General features: G+C 45.5%; 1 protein-coding gene across 5 annotated transcripts in view; it reads right to left on the bottom strand.

Annotated features, from left to right (window-relative positions):
* PKHD1 (PKHD1 ciliary IPT domain containing fibrocystin/polyductin) overlaps window positions 1-15,107 on the bottom strand; it is a 707,308-nt gene that overhangs the window by 615,206 nt on the left and 76,995 nt on the right. For all 5 annotated transcript variants that reach the window (XM_056564010.1, XM_056564009.1, XM_056564011.1 and 2 more), the window contains 2 exons: window positions 9,699-9,977; window positions 4,220-4,344 (listed from right to left, as the gene is read on the bottom strand). In XM_056564010.1, coding sequence (XP_056419985.1) covers window positions 4,220-4,344; window positions 9,699-9,977 — 404 coding nt within the window. The remainder of the gene's footprint in view (window positions 1-4,219; window positions 4,345-9,698; window positions 9,978-15,107) is intronic.

Genomic DNA, 15,107 nt, shown 5'->3' on the forward strand with positions numbered 1-15,107 from the left:
GTGCGGAGGGGGCCATAGTCACCCGAAGTTGAAAGTATTTTTATGTTAATCTATTTAAAATCTTCAATTTAAATTTTAAAATATATCTTTAATCTTTTCAATTATGAGGCCCTATGGTTTTGTCAGGCTGCTGCCACTTCCAGGCTGTCATTCTGCCACTATATTATCTCCACATGCTGCCGCCACCTCCAGGCTGTGTCATTCTGCTGCCATTTGGTCTCCACTGGCTTATGTCAGTTTTTTATATGTTTTCGACCCAAATAAATTCATATCGACCCAAAATTTTGCTGAAAATTCTGCTAATGGTACAAATGAAATTTTTTATAAAATTCGATCATCGCTAGTCCTCATATGTTATCTCTGGAATTACCACAAGAATCCAAAGAAACAAGTTGGAGCGAGAAAATTAAACCATAACTGATTAGACATTCAAAGTTTGATACCAGTTTCGCAGTACCAGCCGTGCTTACTTACACGTGCATGGCTTGATATTTTTGACAAGCATTTCATACTGCCAGGATCTACCCAGTAGCCCTCCCGGGTCAGGCCTGCACCACTGAGAGAGAGTACAAACTTACACACTACTCTAAAATTGTGCCGCTCTGTGGCCTACATAGGCTGCCACCACCTCCAGACTGTCATTGTGCTGCCATATGGTCTCCTCATACTGCTGCCATATCCAGGCTCTATCATAGTGCAGCCCTATGGTCTACCCACGCTGCTGCAACCTCTAGGCTCTGTCATTCATTGTGCCGCCATGTGATCTTCTTGTTATATTGATCTTGTAGTTTGACAGTATTTTTTCAAAGCAAACACTTCGGGCACCCGAGACACTCAGTTATGGGCATATGGGGGGTTAAAGGCAGGGGCTGGGACAGGAGGTAGTTGGCCTCGTGGTGGCCTTGCAGCTCGATTTTAAGATACAAGTATGAGCTTTTTCACTGCAGCAACTTCTAGAACTATGTGCCCACTAATCCAACGGCACAGAAGCTGAATGTGCTCCTTTCCAAGTTGCTGGGGCTGCAGTCCCTCCCTTTTGAAGTGGACACTCAGCCATGAGCATGGGGTTGCGCTGAGAGGCAGGGACTGGGACAGGCGGTAGCTGGACTGCCAGCTCGATTTTAAGATGCGAGCTTTTTCACTGCAGCAACGTATACACTGCAGCAATTATACACTATTGGAGCTGGAATTACCGAGGCTGCTGGCACCAGACTTGCCCTCCAATGGGTCCTCAAAAAAGGATTTAAAGTTTGCTCATTCCATTTACCAGGCTCTGTCATTATGCCGCTGTGCAGCATTGATTCTAATAGCGATGCCTGTGATCTACATGTCCCACTGAATAACAGTATTATTTCACTAAAATAGCATACTCCCAATGCGTATTACCACAAGGCAAAGTGTTCTACACCCCTATTGAGGCTCTCTGTAGCCCCGAAATAGCCATTTTTAATAGCAATTCACCGCAAATAAATTCGGACCGAACCAAATTTTTTGGGAAAATTCGGCGGATTGACCGAATCAAATTTTTCAAAAATTCGTTCATCTCTAGTTAATGTGATAGAAGTGTCACAGCAAGATTTCTCCCGCCACCTCTAGCCAGGTTCTCATTAAAATCACATAAGTGAATAGGTGACAACTCTTTACAAGTTCAGTACACTCCATCCCTTAAATACTCTGTACACCTTACTAAACCTGTTGTAAACACAGAATGTAAAGTTCATGTTTCACATGTTACATGGTAAGGTTATGGCAACCTATATTTGCTGTAGGTCCTCCATCCCCATTACATAAAATATATAGTTAGGGTAAGTTCACATGTACAGGGTCTGCTCATATTTTGCTACTGTTTTTCCGCAGCTGATTTTGCTACCCAAAATATGCAGCAGATCCTGTATGTGTGAACTCCACCCCAAGACATCTTATCCCCTCTCCAAAGGATAGGGGATAAGATGTCTAATCACGGGGGTCCCGCCGCTGGTGACCCCCGCGATCTCCATGTTGCACCCATCATTCATTTAGAGCATCGGGTTCAGGGCCAGAGGCTTGTGACGTCATGAGCATGCCCCCTTAATGTAAGTCTATGGGAGGGGGCGTGATGGCCATCACGCCCCCTCCCATAAACTTGCATTGAGGGGGCATGACCGTGATGTCACGAGCAGTGTGCGCCCGTGATGTCACGAGCCTCCACCCCGCATCACCAGTCATCCGGCACTGAGCGAAGTTCGCTCCGTGCACCAGATGTCTGGGGTGCCGCAGCTGAGATAGGGGATAAGATGTCTAGGGGCAGAGTACCTGTCACGATTCGGCTGGCTGGAGGTGGATCCTCTGTGCCAGAGAGGGATTGGCGTGGACCGTGTTGGTGGACCGGTTCTAAGTTGCTACTGGTATTCACCAGAGCCCGCCGCAAAGCGGGATGGTCTTGCAGCGGCGGTAGCAACCAGGTCGTATCCACCAGCAACGGCTCAACCTCTCTGACTGCTGAAGATAGGTGCGGTACAAGGGAGTAGACAAGAGCAAGGTCGGACGTAGCAGAAGGTCAGGGCAGGCAGCAAGGATCGTAGTCAGGGGCAACGGCAGGAGGTCTGGAACACAGGCTAGGAAAACACAAGGGAACGCTTTCACTGGCACAAGGGCAACAATATCCGGCGAGTGAGTGCAGGGGAAGTGAGGTATAAGTAGGGAGTGCACAGGTGATAACACTGATTAGGCCTGCTGCGCCAATCAGTGGCGCAGTGGCCCCTTAAATTGCAGAGACCCGGCGCGCGCGTGCCCTAAGGAGTGGGGCCGCGAGAGCGGGGACAAGACAGACGGGGAACGGGTCAGGTACGGGAGCCGGGACGCGCATCGCGAGCGGGCGCCTCCCGAGTCGCGAATCGCATCCCGGCTGGGAGTGATATTGCAGCGCACCCGGTCAGCAGGTCTGACTGGGGCGCTGCGAATGAGAGGATGCTGCAAGCGCTCCGGGGAGGAGCGGGGACCCGGAGCGCTCGGCGTAACAGTAGCCCTTTAATCTGGTTTTAAAGGGAATGTGTAATCAGAAAATGACCTATCGTTTAAATCAAGTTGTGGTGTAAACATATGTTTTGAGAATTGTTGGTGAATTGCTAGGGCCATTTCTTTCCTAGCAGCCTCCCAGTCTGACTGGGAGAGCATGGTAAGTGAGCTATTACACCTTGTTCACACTGGTGTGGTGCTGTGCGGCGTCCGTTGCTGCCGTGGCGCCGTGTCTGCGGGGAGGTGCGGCCCATAGACTGGTTTGAGTGGCATTGGGGCCGCTCTGCCGTTGGGTCGTTTACCCCCCGTGGGCACTGGTGTCGCGGCGGTGGTGGTCGCCGCCCAGTGCTACGCCATTTTATGCTAGGGACGTTAGGGACCCACTCTAAATAGGTGGCCTTGACGTGGCGAGTGGGCTTGTACTTTTTGATCAAAAATGTATACGAACAACCTGTTAGTTTTTGATATTATGCTGAGAAGCAATCAGATCATTATACAAGATTGTAGATGTGCACCATGTCTGTTTTCTACCCGAATTCACAATATTTTTAGTAACTTTTGTATTTCATTATAATTTTACTTTTACTTAATTCTATATTTAAAATTATCCTGAAATCCTGTAGTTTCTATTCTGGCCACTAGGCTTAAAAGACTTCCTGTTCTTTACAGATTATTTCCCAGCATTCTCCTCCTTATCATCACAGACAAGATTACAGAAAAGGTAGACACCAGTATACAGATCACAAAGATGCAAACAATAGCTGTTGCTCACACATAAGCCTCCCCCTCCCTGTAGAATGACCTCTGAAAAGGTCAGCAAGCACACCTGGACACCTTTTCCATTCATGTGAATTGCACAGCATCAGTCTACTGTTGCCTATGTTCATGGGGCTTGTTGTAAAAAATACAGCAGAATGTAGAATGATCTCTAAAAAGGTCACGGAGAATGTCCAGTAGTGTTTTCAATTTAGCATAGGCCCTGTCTATTGCATCTATAGACCATAGTTTCTGCTGTAAATCATATGACTAAATGCTGTTAAAAACTGTTCAAGAGAGATCTCAGCCCCAATAATATTGTACAAAAAAACAAAAATAAAAAAAATTACAATGAGAAAATAGAAACAGATTAGAAAAAAAAGAACATTCAGTTTCAGTAAATGGGTCCAAGTAGGGGAAAAAAATCTAGTTAATACATTCCCTACGGTATCATTCCTCATGTACATGCCTGTGGCTGTGCTATGCATGTGATTGTAGTGGAAGTACTAGCATGAACAGGACACAGTTGAGACCCAAAAGCCACTGCTGTTGCACCATCAAGAGATACACCTTCCAGAGTTACCAGTTTACTTCCTAAATAAAGATAAATACAACAAGAAGAATTATAAAAGTACAAAACTTGCAATTATTATTAGAATGGACCACATCAATCATTAAAGGGGTACTCCGCCCCTAAGCATCTTATCCCCTATCCAAAGGATAGGGGATAAGAAGTCTGATCGCGGGGATCCTGCTGCTGGGGACCCCCGTGATCTCGGCTGCAGCACCCCAGACATCCTGTGCACGGACCCAACTTCGTTCCTTGCCGGATGACTGGTGATGCGGGTGGAGGCTTGTGACATCACGGCCACGCCCTGCTTGTGACATCACAGCCACGCCCCCTCAATGCAAGTCTATGGGAAGGGGGCGTGATGCCCATCACGCCCCCTCCCATAGACTTGCATTGAGGGGGTGTGGCTGTGACATCACGAGCGGGGCATGGCCGTGACGTCACAAATTTCCGGTGCTCCACCACCAGCGGTGGGAACCCCGGGATCAGACATCTTATCCCCTATTCTTTGGATAGGGGATAAAATGTCAAGGGGAAAAGTACCCCTTTAACCCCCCAACCCCCCCTAGAAAAAAAAGTGAATAGACTTATACCACACTGACCACATGGTGTGCTGTCAATAGGAAGTAACCCTTTACAAAGGGACATATGTCTTTTTATAACCGTATTAATTATGAAACAAAGCACTTCACTTGAAGCAATACTCTACAGCAATACTCTACAGCGCCACCCAGTGGTATATATTTAGCGCACTAATTTACATGTCATGATCACAAAAAAAATAAAAAATAGCAGTAGCAAAGTATCATGGTTTCTTAAAGGGGTACTCCGGTGGAAAACCTTTTTTTTTTTTAATCAACTGATGCCAGAAAGTTAAACAGATTTGTAAATTATAAAATGTGCCAGTCCTCAGTACATTAACTCATCAAAAAGTTATATGGTATCTGTCTGGTATCACCAAGAAAGGAAATAGATATAGTAATCCAATGAATAGATTTATTATATAAAAAAACTCAGTATGTGAGAATTAGCAAAAAAATACACTTAAAAAAAAATGATAATAATAGTGTGCCTTATGTGGGGCCCCACGCAGGCACCAATGTAATAATTAAAACGGATGCCACGAATACACATATAGATACAACAATCAGTAATACAAGAATCAATATGACTCCATATGGCCACTAATCTACATAAAAGTTGAATAAATCACCATGTATCTAATGTCACTTGTAATAAAGAAACAACCTGCAACAAAGAAACAACCTGCAACAAAGAAACAACCTGCAACAAAGAAACAACCTGCAGCAAAGAAACAACCTGCAACAAAGAAACAACCTGCAACAAAGAAACAACCTGCAACAAAGAAACAACCTGCAGCAAAGAAACAACCTGCAACAAAGAAACAACCTGCAACAAGCAGCCTGCAACAAAGAATAAACCTGCAACAAAGAAACAACCTGCAACAAAGAAACAACCTACAACAAAGAAACAACCTGCAAAAAAAGAAACAACCTGCAACAAAGAAACAACCTGCAGCAAAGAAACAACCTGCAGCAAAGAAACAACCTGCAAATGAATATAAATGCAATATTATTGATTTCAAATAGCTGTAGTATCCAATAGTGACCATAAGTTTTGTCCTGTAAATGAAAATGAAAAGATTGCGATCTTGATAAGTAATCCTATGTGGAGTTGTGGCCACACTCATATGTTGTCACTCTGCATCAGATAGAATAGCCTTTAGTTGCCGTTCTGCCAATTATATCCACTTTATGATAGTATTGCATATACACTGTATCAGTGTTGATATATCTGTCCCGTATGCTGCACACTCTGTGATTGCTGTATTGTTGCAGCGTAATGACTGTAATAAAGTTGTCGGCACTTTCGTGCCACTCACCGCTCCTGGGACCTGGCTAGCTGTGTCACGCTCCAGTGTAACTGCCATTAGCAATCATTTATCAAGTTATACAGTAGTCTAAATGACCTTCATAACCTATATAGCAAGCATACCGTGTTTTCACGTAATCCGGAAGTTCATCCTCTGACTGTGAGCTATGACGCTCGTTCCGCATGTTCTGGCCATCTGTCGCCATCTTTGTAACGAAACGTCATCATTTCTGTGATCCTCCCCGCAGTCTGCCGGCCCCCACAAGCCCGAGTCGGTCCCTCCCCGTCTGAATATTCATAACCCCTCTCGTTTCCTCAGCCGGCATTCGCTCTGCTGAGGAAACGCCTCCCTAACCTTCCTCCTATCATGCTGCGAGTTGCGCTCCTGCGCACTCAGCAGCATCTTCGGACCGGGCATGTGATTACTTTCGTCCAGTAATAAAACTGATAGTTACGTCGGCGTAACTATCAGTTAGATTCACAAATCAACTTACGCATAATGTAATGGGTAGAGAACAAGTTCCATGCGGATGGGGGTGGTGGTTAGGGAAAGGGGAGGCAGAGAGGGGCGTAGTGCTGAATATTATTAGGGGTGGGGAGCTACAGTGAGGGAGGGCTTGAGACCAGAGGGACAGGCGATATGAATGCTGGGTAGCGTCAATCATGACGTCACTTTGAGACATACAGTACCCGGAAGTAAGAGAAATTATAGCGGGCTGTAACGGGAGAACCGCTGGACCGATTCGGGAGATCAGCACCTCTATTTAATGGTATTTAGATACCCTATTCTATGGGGAAATTTTTTTCAATATCATAGTACTCCTTTAAAGTCCTTTTGTTTAAATAGAGTTAGTCAGCAGGCGGTCAATGATCTAAGTGGATATATGGCAATTGTTGTCTTCTTGAAGCGCTGTATGTAGGAAAAGGAAAAGCGCACCGGGATAGGGTGCTTAATGTGAATAGAGTTCAGTGGGATCTGACATCCAAATATAGCACCATGGTGCAGGTTGTCGCTTTATTACATAGCACCATGTCCCCATAGAATAGGGGGACATGGTGCTATGTCCCCATAGAATAGGGTATCTAAATACCTTTAAATAGAGGTGCTGATCTCCCGAATCGGTCCAGCGGTTCTCCCGTTACAGCCCGCTATAATTTCTCTTACTTCCGGGTACTCTACGTCTCAAAGTGACGTCATGATTGACGCTACCCAGCATTCATATCGCCTGTCCCTCTGGTCTCAAGCCTTCCTTCACTGTAGCTCCCCACCCCTAAATAATATTCAGCACTACGCCCCTCTCTGCCTCCCCTTTCCCTAACCACCACCCCTATCCGCATGGAACTTGTTCTCTACCCATTACATTATGTGTAAGTTGATTTGTGAATCTAACTGATAGTTACGCCGACGTAACTATCAGTTTTATTACTGGACGAAAGTAATCACATGCCCGGTCCGAAGATGCTGCTGAGTGCGCAGGCGCGCAACTCGCAGCATGATAGGAGGAAGGTTAGGGAGGCATTTCCTCAGCAGAGCAAATGCTGGCTGAGGAAACGAGAGGGGTTATGAATATTCAGACGGAGAGGGACCGACTCGGGCTTGTGGGGGCCGGCAGACTGCGGGGAGGATCACAGAAATGATGACGTTTCGTTACAAAGATGGTGACAGATGGCCAGGACATGGGGAACGAGCGTCATAGCTCACAGTCAGAGGATGAACTTCCGGATTACGTGAAAACACGGTATGCTTGCTATATAGGTTATGAAGGTCCTTTAGACTATTGTATAACTTGATAAATGATTGCTAATGGCAGTTAAATTTGTTGATTTAGAGTACTCCTTTAACTATTTTAAAGGATGAGCACTTACAACTAAACAGTCAGCTGACTTGCAATCAGCTGACTGCTGACGTCAGACGCCACTGGGAACCACGCTGACCGGCCGAGAACTGCGATCTCCGAAGCTCGCTGGAAGAGACGCGGCCGCACATCGCCGCCCCAGCTGGAGCGTGACACAGCTAGCCAGGTCCCAGGAGCGGTGAGTGGCACGAAAGTGACGACAACTTTATTACAGTAATTGTGCTGCAACAATACAGCAATCACAGAGTGTGCAGCATACGGGACAGATATATCAACACTGATACAGTGTATATGCAATACTATCATAAAGTGGATACAATTGGCAGAACGACAATCTAAGACTATTCTAATTCATGCAGAGTGACAACATATGAGTGTGGCCACAACTCCACATAGGATTACTTATCAAGATCGCGATCTTCTCATTTTCATTTACAGGACAGAACTTATGGTCACTATTGGATACTACAGCTATTTGAAATCAACAATATTGCATTTATATTCATTTGCAGGTTGTTTCTTTGTTGCAGGTTGTTTCTTTGTTGCAGGTTGTTTCTTTGTTGCAGGTTGTTTCTTTGTTGTAGGCTGTTTCTTGGTTGCAGGTTGTTTCTTTGTTGTAGGTTGTTTCTTTGTTGCAGGTTGTTTCTTTGTTGCAGGTTGTCACTTTATTACAAGTGACATTAGATATGGTGATTTATTCAACTTTTATGTAGATTAGTGGCCATATGGAGTCATATTGATTCTTGTATTACTTATCTATATGTGTATTCGTGGCATCAATTTTAACTATTACATTGGTGCCTGCGTGGGGCTCACCATTATCATTTTTTTAAGTGTATTTTATTGCTAATTCTCACATACTGAGTTTTTTATATAATAAATCTATTCATTGGATTACTATATCTATTTCCTTTCTTGGTGATACCAGACAGATACCATGTAACTTTTTGATGAGTTAATGTACTGAGGACCGGCACATTTTATCCTTTTATGATGAATTCCCTTTTTCCTCTTTTGGGTGAGAGGTATCCAGTTAACCTCGTGCATTTTTATGTTGTAGAGCTACGTATCACTATTAAAATTTTTCCAGATTTGTAAATTACTTCTATTAAAAAAAAAATCTTAATCTTTCCAGTACTTATTAGCTGCTGAATACTACAGAAAAAAATTATTTTCTTTTTGGAACACAGAGCTCTCTGCTGAATCACGAGCACAGTGCTGTCTGCTGACATCTCTGTCCATTTTAAGAACGGTCCAGAGAAGGAGAAAATCCCCATAGCAAACATATGCTGCTCTGGAGAGTTCCTTAAATGGACAGAGATGTCAGCAGAGAGCACTGTGCTTGTGATGTTAGCAGAGAGCACTGTGTTCCAAAAAGAAAATTATTTCCTCTGTAGAATTCAGCAGCTAATAAGTACTGGAAGGATTAAGATTTTTTAATAGAAGTAATTTACAAATCTGTTTAACTTTCTGGCACCAGTTGATTTAAAAAAAAAAAAAAAAAAAGTTTTCCACCGGAGAACGCCTTTAAGACACAATATTTGTGGGAATAAGAACATGCCCCCCTGCATTTATTTATATCTATCTGCCTTGATGTATGGTGACAGTATTAGAAAAGCCAAACTCACCAGTTTGTGGAATGACAGGCGGCAGGACAGCAAACAGTTTGGGAGTAACACGCAGAAAAATATTGCTGCCATTTCCACCAATGGCAAAACCTTGAGGTTTCACATGAACAAAGACTTGGTGCTCCCCTAGTGGTAGAACTTCTTCAATGCAGCACACTATGCTGGAGGCATTGGCCTCAGTAACAGTACAGTCAGTTTGATTTATCTTTATTTTCAGATCCAATACATTTCTAGGAAATCCAGATCCTAAAATACTGACAATGAAGTCACATCCAAAACCTGTGCCAACAAAAATAACCGCATGTCATTCTTTGTGCTTCTATTATTTTATAGTTATAATATAATGTATACAAAGGGCAGCATTATACTGTAGTAGATTTATTATTGTAAATAAGGGGCAGGACTATAGTAGCTATATTCTTGTATATAGGAGCAGTATTATAGTAGTTATATTCTTGTATATAGGAGTAGTATTATAGTAGTTATATTCTTGTATATAGGAGGCAGTATTATAGTAGTTATATTCTTGTATATAGGAGCAGTATTATAGTGGTTATATTCTTGTATATAGGAGACAGTATTATAGTAGTTATATTCTTGTATATAGGAGGCAGTATTATAGTAGTTATATTCTTGTACATAGGAGGCAGTATTATAGTAGTTATATTCTTGTATATAGGAGACAGTATTATAGTAGTTATATTCTTGTATATAGTAGCAGTATTATAGTAGTTATATTCCTGTATATAGGAGCAGTATTATGGTAGTTATATTCTTGAACATAGGAGGTTATATTATAGTAGTTATTTTCTTAGAACAGTATATAGGACAGTGTCACGTGCTGCGCAGTGTCCCGGGGTTCCCGTCTGTCAGCGGGGCTGGGATTCGCATCACCGGACGTGCCCGCATGCGAGTCCCAGCTCGTCACTTACCCTGCTCTGCTGCTTCTGGCATTAAGGGTGTCGCCTGCCACAGCAAATCCATCCTGCTTTGCGGCGGGCTCTGGTATAGACCAGCGGCACCTTAGACTCCGCTCCCCGATATGGTCCGAGTCATCAGCCACACAGGTAGAGGATCCACTACCTGCTGCGTGACATCCGCATCCAGGTACGTGACAGCAAGATCCGGCCATGAATCCAACTGGGGTTCCTCTGCCTGATTCAGATCTTGCATCTGTCGTGGCGCTTCAGTCCCAGCAGTTGGCCCAGCAGGCAGAGCAGCTTAACCAGCTATCCGCCATGATGCAGCAGCTGCTATCAGCCCAGCAGAATCCACCACAGCCACAACCTCCTCCAGCTCCAGTACAGCCTCCTGCTGCAGCCGTTGCCACCAGTTCGAAACTCCATCTGTTGCTTCCTGAGAAGTTTGAGGGGGATCCCAAGTCTTGTCGGGGTTTCGTGACACAGTGCTCCATGCGCATAGAACTCATGACGGACCAGTTCTCCACTGAACGAGTAAAGGTTGCCTTCGTCATCAGTCTCCTGTCTGGTAGGGCCTTGGCCTGGGCTACTCCACTATGGGATCGCAGTGATGCTATCACAACTAATCTCCAGGCATTCCTGATGGAATTCCGCACGGTTTTTGAAGAACCAGCCCGAGCTTCCTCTGCTGAGACTGCTTTGCTGAGTCTTTCCCAGGGCAACTCCACTGTATGCCATCCGGTTCCGGACCCTGGCATCAAAGTTATCTTGGAATAATGAAGCTCTCTGTGCTACTTTCAAGAGGGGATTATCTAGCCAGATAAAGGATGTCCTCGCTGCCCGGGAGTTGCCATCTAATCTGAATGAACTGATACAATTGGCATCCCGGATTGATATCCGTTTCTCTGAGAGACGTGAGGAACAACGTCAGGAAAGAGAATCAGTACGACCTCAGTGCTTTCCTCGCTTGGCACCTGTCTTCCAACAACCACTGCATCCCTTTACTTTGCCTCCCGCAGTGGAGGCTATGCAGGTGGATCGGACTCGCCTGACTCTGCAGGAAAGAACTCGCCGCCGAGCTGAGAATTTGTGTCTCTACTGCGCCAGTGCCGATCATTTCCTCAAAGATTGTCCTGTACGTCCACAGCCACAGGGAAACGCTTGCACCTAGGGTTTGTGGGAGAGGCCAACCTAGGTGTGAATTCCTCCTCTCCACGCTTAAATATGACGATTCAGCTTCTTCTTCCTTCTAAAGTGAACCTCTCACTCTTGGCCTTCCTGGACTCTGGCTCCGTTGGTAACTTCATTGATGCCTCTCTAGTGCACAAGTATCTCCTGACAGTTCTACGCCTCCCGAAACTGCTGTTCATCTCCCCGGTCAATGGAGAAAAACTGTACTGTACTGTGCTATACCGCACTGAACCCCTGTTAATGCAAGTCGGAGTCTCACACAGAGAGAACTTGTCCTTCTATGTGCTTCCACACTGTACTTCTCTTTTACTGGCTCTACCTTGGTTGCAGCTCCATGCTCCACAGCTGGATTGGAAGACCGGAGAAGTCCTTTGCTGGAGTCCGCACTGCAACAATCATTGTATTCACGTACGGGTGACCAAATTGGAACCATCATCTCCCCCACTGCCCTGTTTGCCTTACTTTCTACTGAATTATGCTGATGTCTTCAGTGAAAAGCAAGCCGGTGTTACCTCCACACCGCCCCTACGATTGTTCCATTAACCTGCTGCCCGGCACCACACCTCCCAGGGGCAGAATCTACCCCTTATCTGTACCCGAAACTCAGGCCATGTCTAAGTATATACTGGAAACCTACAGAAGGGATTCATCAGGAAGTCCTCCTCTCCTGCCGAAGCCGGTTTCTTCATTGTAGAAAAGAAGGATGGATCCCTACGACCTTGCATAAACTACTGTGGCCTGAATAAGATCACTGTTAAGAACCGCTACCCACTTCCTTTGATCACTGAGTTGTTTGATTGTCTGCGAGGGGCCAAAATCTTTTCCAAGTTGGATCTTTGTGGGGCCTATAATTTAATTCGTATATGAAAAGGGGACGAATGGAAGACATAATGGACGGTCATTTTGAATATCTGGTGATGCCTTTTGGACTCTGTACTGCTCCGGCGGTCTTCCAGGAGACTGTCAATTACATTTTTCGTGATCTCCTATACTCCTGTGTTGCTGCCTACTTAGATGACATTCTCATCGTTCCCACCTCCGCCAAGTTTTACAGCGCCTCCGAGACAATCATCTATCTCTATGCTAAACTTGAAAAGTGTACTTTTGAGAAGACCAGTCTTCCATTCCTATGGTATATTGTCTCCAGTTAAGGTCTGCAAATGGATCCTAACAAGTTGTCCGCAGTACTGGATTGGCCTCGACCTTCTGGTTCAAAGCGATTCAGCGCTTCCTTGGCTTTGCCAATTATTATGGACAATTTATTCCGCATTACTCCACCTTGGTTGCTCCCATCGTGTCTCTTACTAAGAAAGCGGCTAATCCTAAGGTCTGGACTCCAGAGGCCGAAGAAGCCTTTAAACAGTTAAAATATGCCTTTGCTTCTGCTCCTGTCTGGTCAAGACAAGACTCAGCCTAGCCATTTATTTTGGAAGTGGACGCTTCTTCGGTCGGTGCAAACGCTATTTTGATTCAAAAATCTTCCAAGGGAAAAACGGTAACCTGCGGTTTCTTCTCCAAAACCTTCTTACCAGCAGAGAGAAACTATACAATTGGAGATCGTGAGCTTTTGGCTATTAAGTTGGCCTTGGAAGAATGGCGCCATCTCTTGGAGGGTTCTGTACATCCACTTACCATTTATACTTACCACAAGAACTTGCTATATCTGCAGACTGCTCATCGCCTCAATCCTCGTCAGGCCCGTTGGTCTCTGTTTTTCTCTAGATTTGACTTTTTTATTTATTTTCGGCCTGCAGAGAAGAATTGTCAGGCTGACGCTCTATCCAGATTCCCTGAGGTCCAAGACCAAGAACCACATACTCAACACATTATACCTCCCGATCGTCTCATTTCTGCAGCTCCAGCAACTCTTCAGCACCTGCCTCCTGTTACCCCCCGCCTAAGACTCCGAATCTTGAAATGGGGTCATTCCTCTCTTTTGGCCGGCCATGCCGGAATACGTAAATCCTTGCAACTCATCTCCCGACTGTATTGGTGGACAACTCTGAGAAAAGATGTCTTTGACTTCGTCCGCTCTTGTTCGGTTTGTGCCCGGGACAAGATTCCTCGTGCCAAGCCTGCTGGTCTTCCTCAACCTCTGCCAGTTCCTAAGCTGCCCTGGACCAAAATAGCAATGGACTTTATCACCGACCTTCCATCTTCCAGTGGCAACACGGTCATTTGGGTTGTGGTTGACCGGTTTTCTAAGAAGGCCCATTTTGTGCCCTTTCCAGGGTTGCCATCAGCACCGCAGCTAGCCAAGCTATTCTTCACTCACATCTTCCGTCTCCATGGACTACCTACTCATATTGTCTCCGATCGGGGGGTCCAGTTCGTCTCCAAGTTCTGGAAAGCCCTCTGTTCTCGCCTCCAAGTTAAATTGGACTTCTCCTCGGCTTACCACCCTCAATCCAATGGTCAAGTAGAAAGGGTGAATCAAGTCCTGGGGCACTATCTTCGTCATTTTGTCTCCGCTCGTCATGATGACTTGACCGATTTATTACCCTGGGCCGAATTTGCTTATAACCATAGGAATTCTGAGTCCACTACAACCTCCCCCTTCTTTGTGGTCTTCGGCCTTCACCCTCGCCCACCTCTTCCCTTGTCTTCCTCTTCTTCTGGAGTGCCTATGGCTGACGAACTGGTTCAAAATTTCGCCTCCATCTGGCAGAAGACTCGCCATTCTCTTCTTCTTGCTACGGACCGTATGAAGTCTCAAGCAGACAGGAAAAGATGTCATCCTCCCGAGTTCTCTCCTGCGGAAAAGGTTTGGTTGTCCTCCAAGTACATCCGCTTTAAGGTTCCCTCTTACAAATTAGGTCCACGTTTTTTGGGTCAAAAGTCAAAAAATTACTTAATCCCGTGGCTTATTCTCTCCATCTGCCTTCCTCTCTCCGGATCCCGAATTCCTTCCATGTCTCCCTCTTGAAGCCTGTCATCTACAAACGTTTTTCTCGAGAAGACATCACGCCATCCTCCATCTCTGGTACCTCTGATGTTTTTGCTGTAAAAGAAATTCTTGCTTACAAGTTGGTCAGAGGAAAACGCTACTTCCTCGTGGATTGGGAAGGATTCGGTCCTGAAGAAAGGTCTTGGGAGCCTCAGGACAATAATCTGGTCCAAGATCTTCTTAAAAAGTTTCTGAGCCGTAGGAAGAGGGGGAGACCAAAGGGGGGGGGGGTACTGTCACGCACTGCGCTCCGGCCGCTACATCCGGCCGTGAGCGCATTGTCCCGGGGTCCCCGTCTGTTGGTGAGGCCGGAATTCGCATCACGGGATGCGCCCGCATGCGAGTTCCAGC

The sequence above is a fragment of the Hyla sarda genome, chromosome 3, assembly GCF_029499605.1.
Source record: "Hyla sarda isolate aHylSar1 chromosome 3, aHylSar1.hap1, whole genome shotgun sequence".
Classification (NCBI taxonomy): domain Eukaryota; kingdom Metazoa; phylum Chordata; class Amphibia; order Anura; family Hylidae; genus Hyla; species Hyla sarda.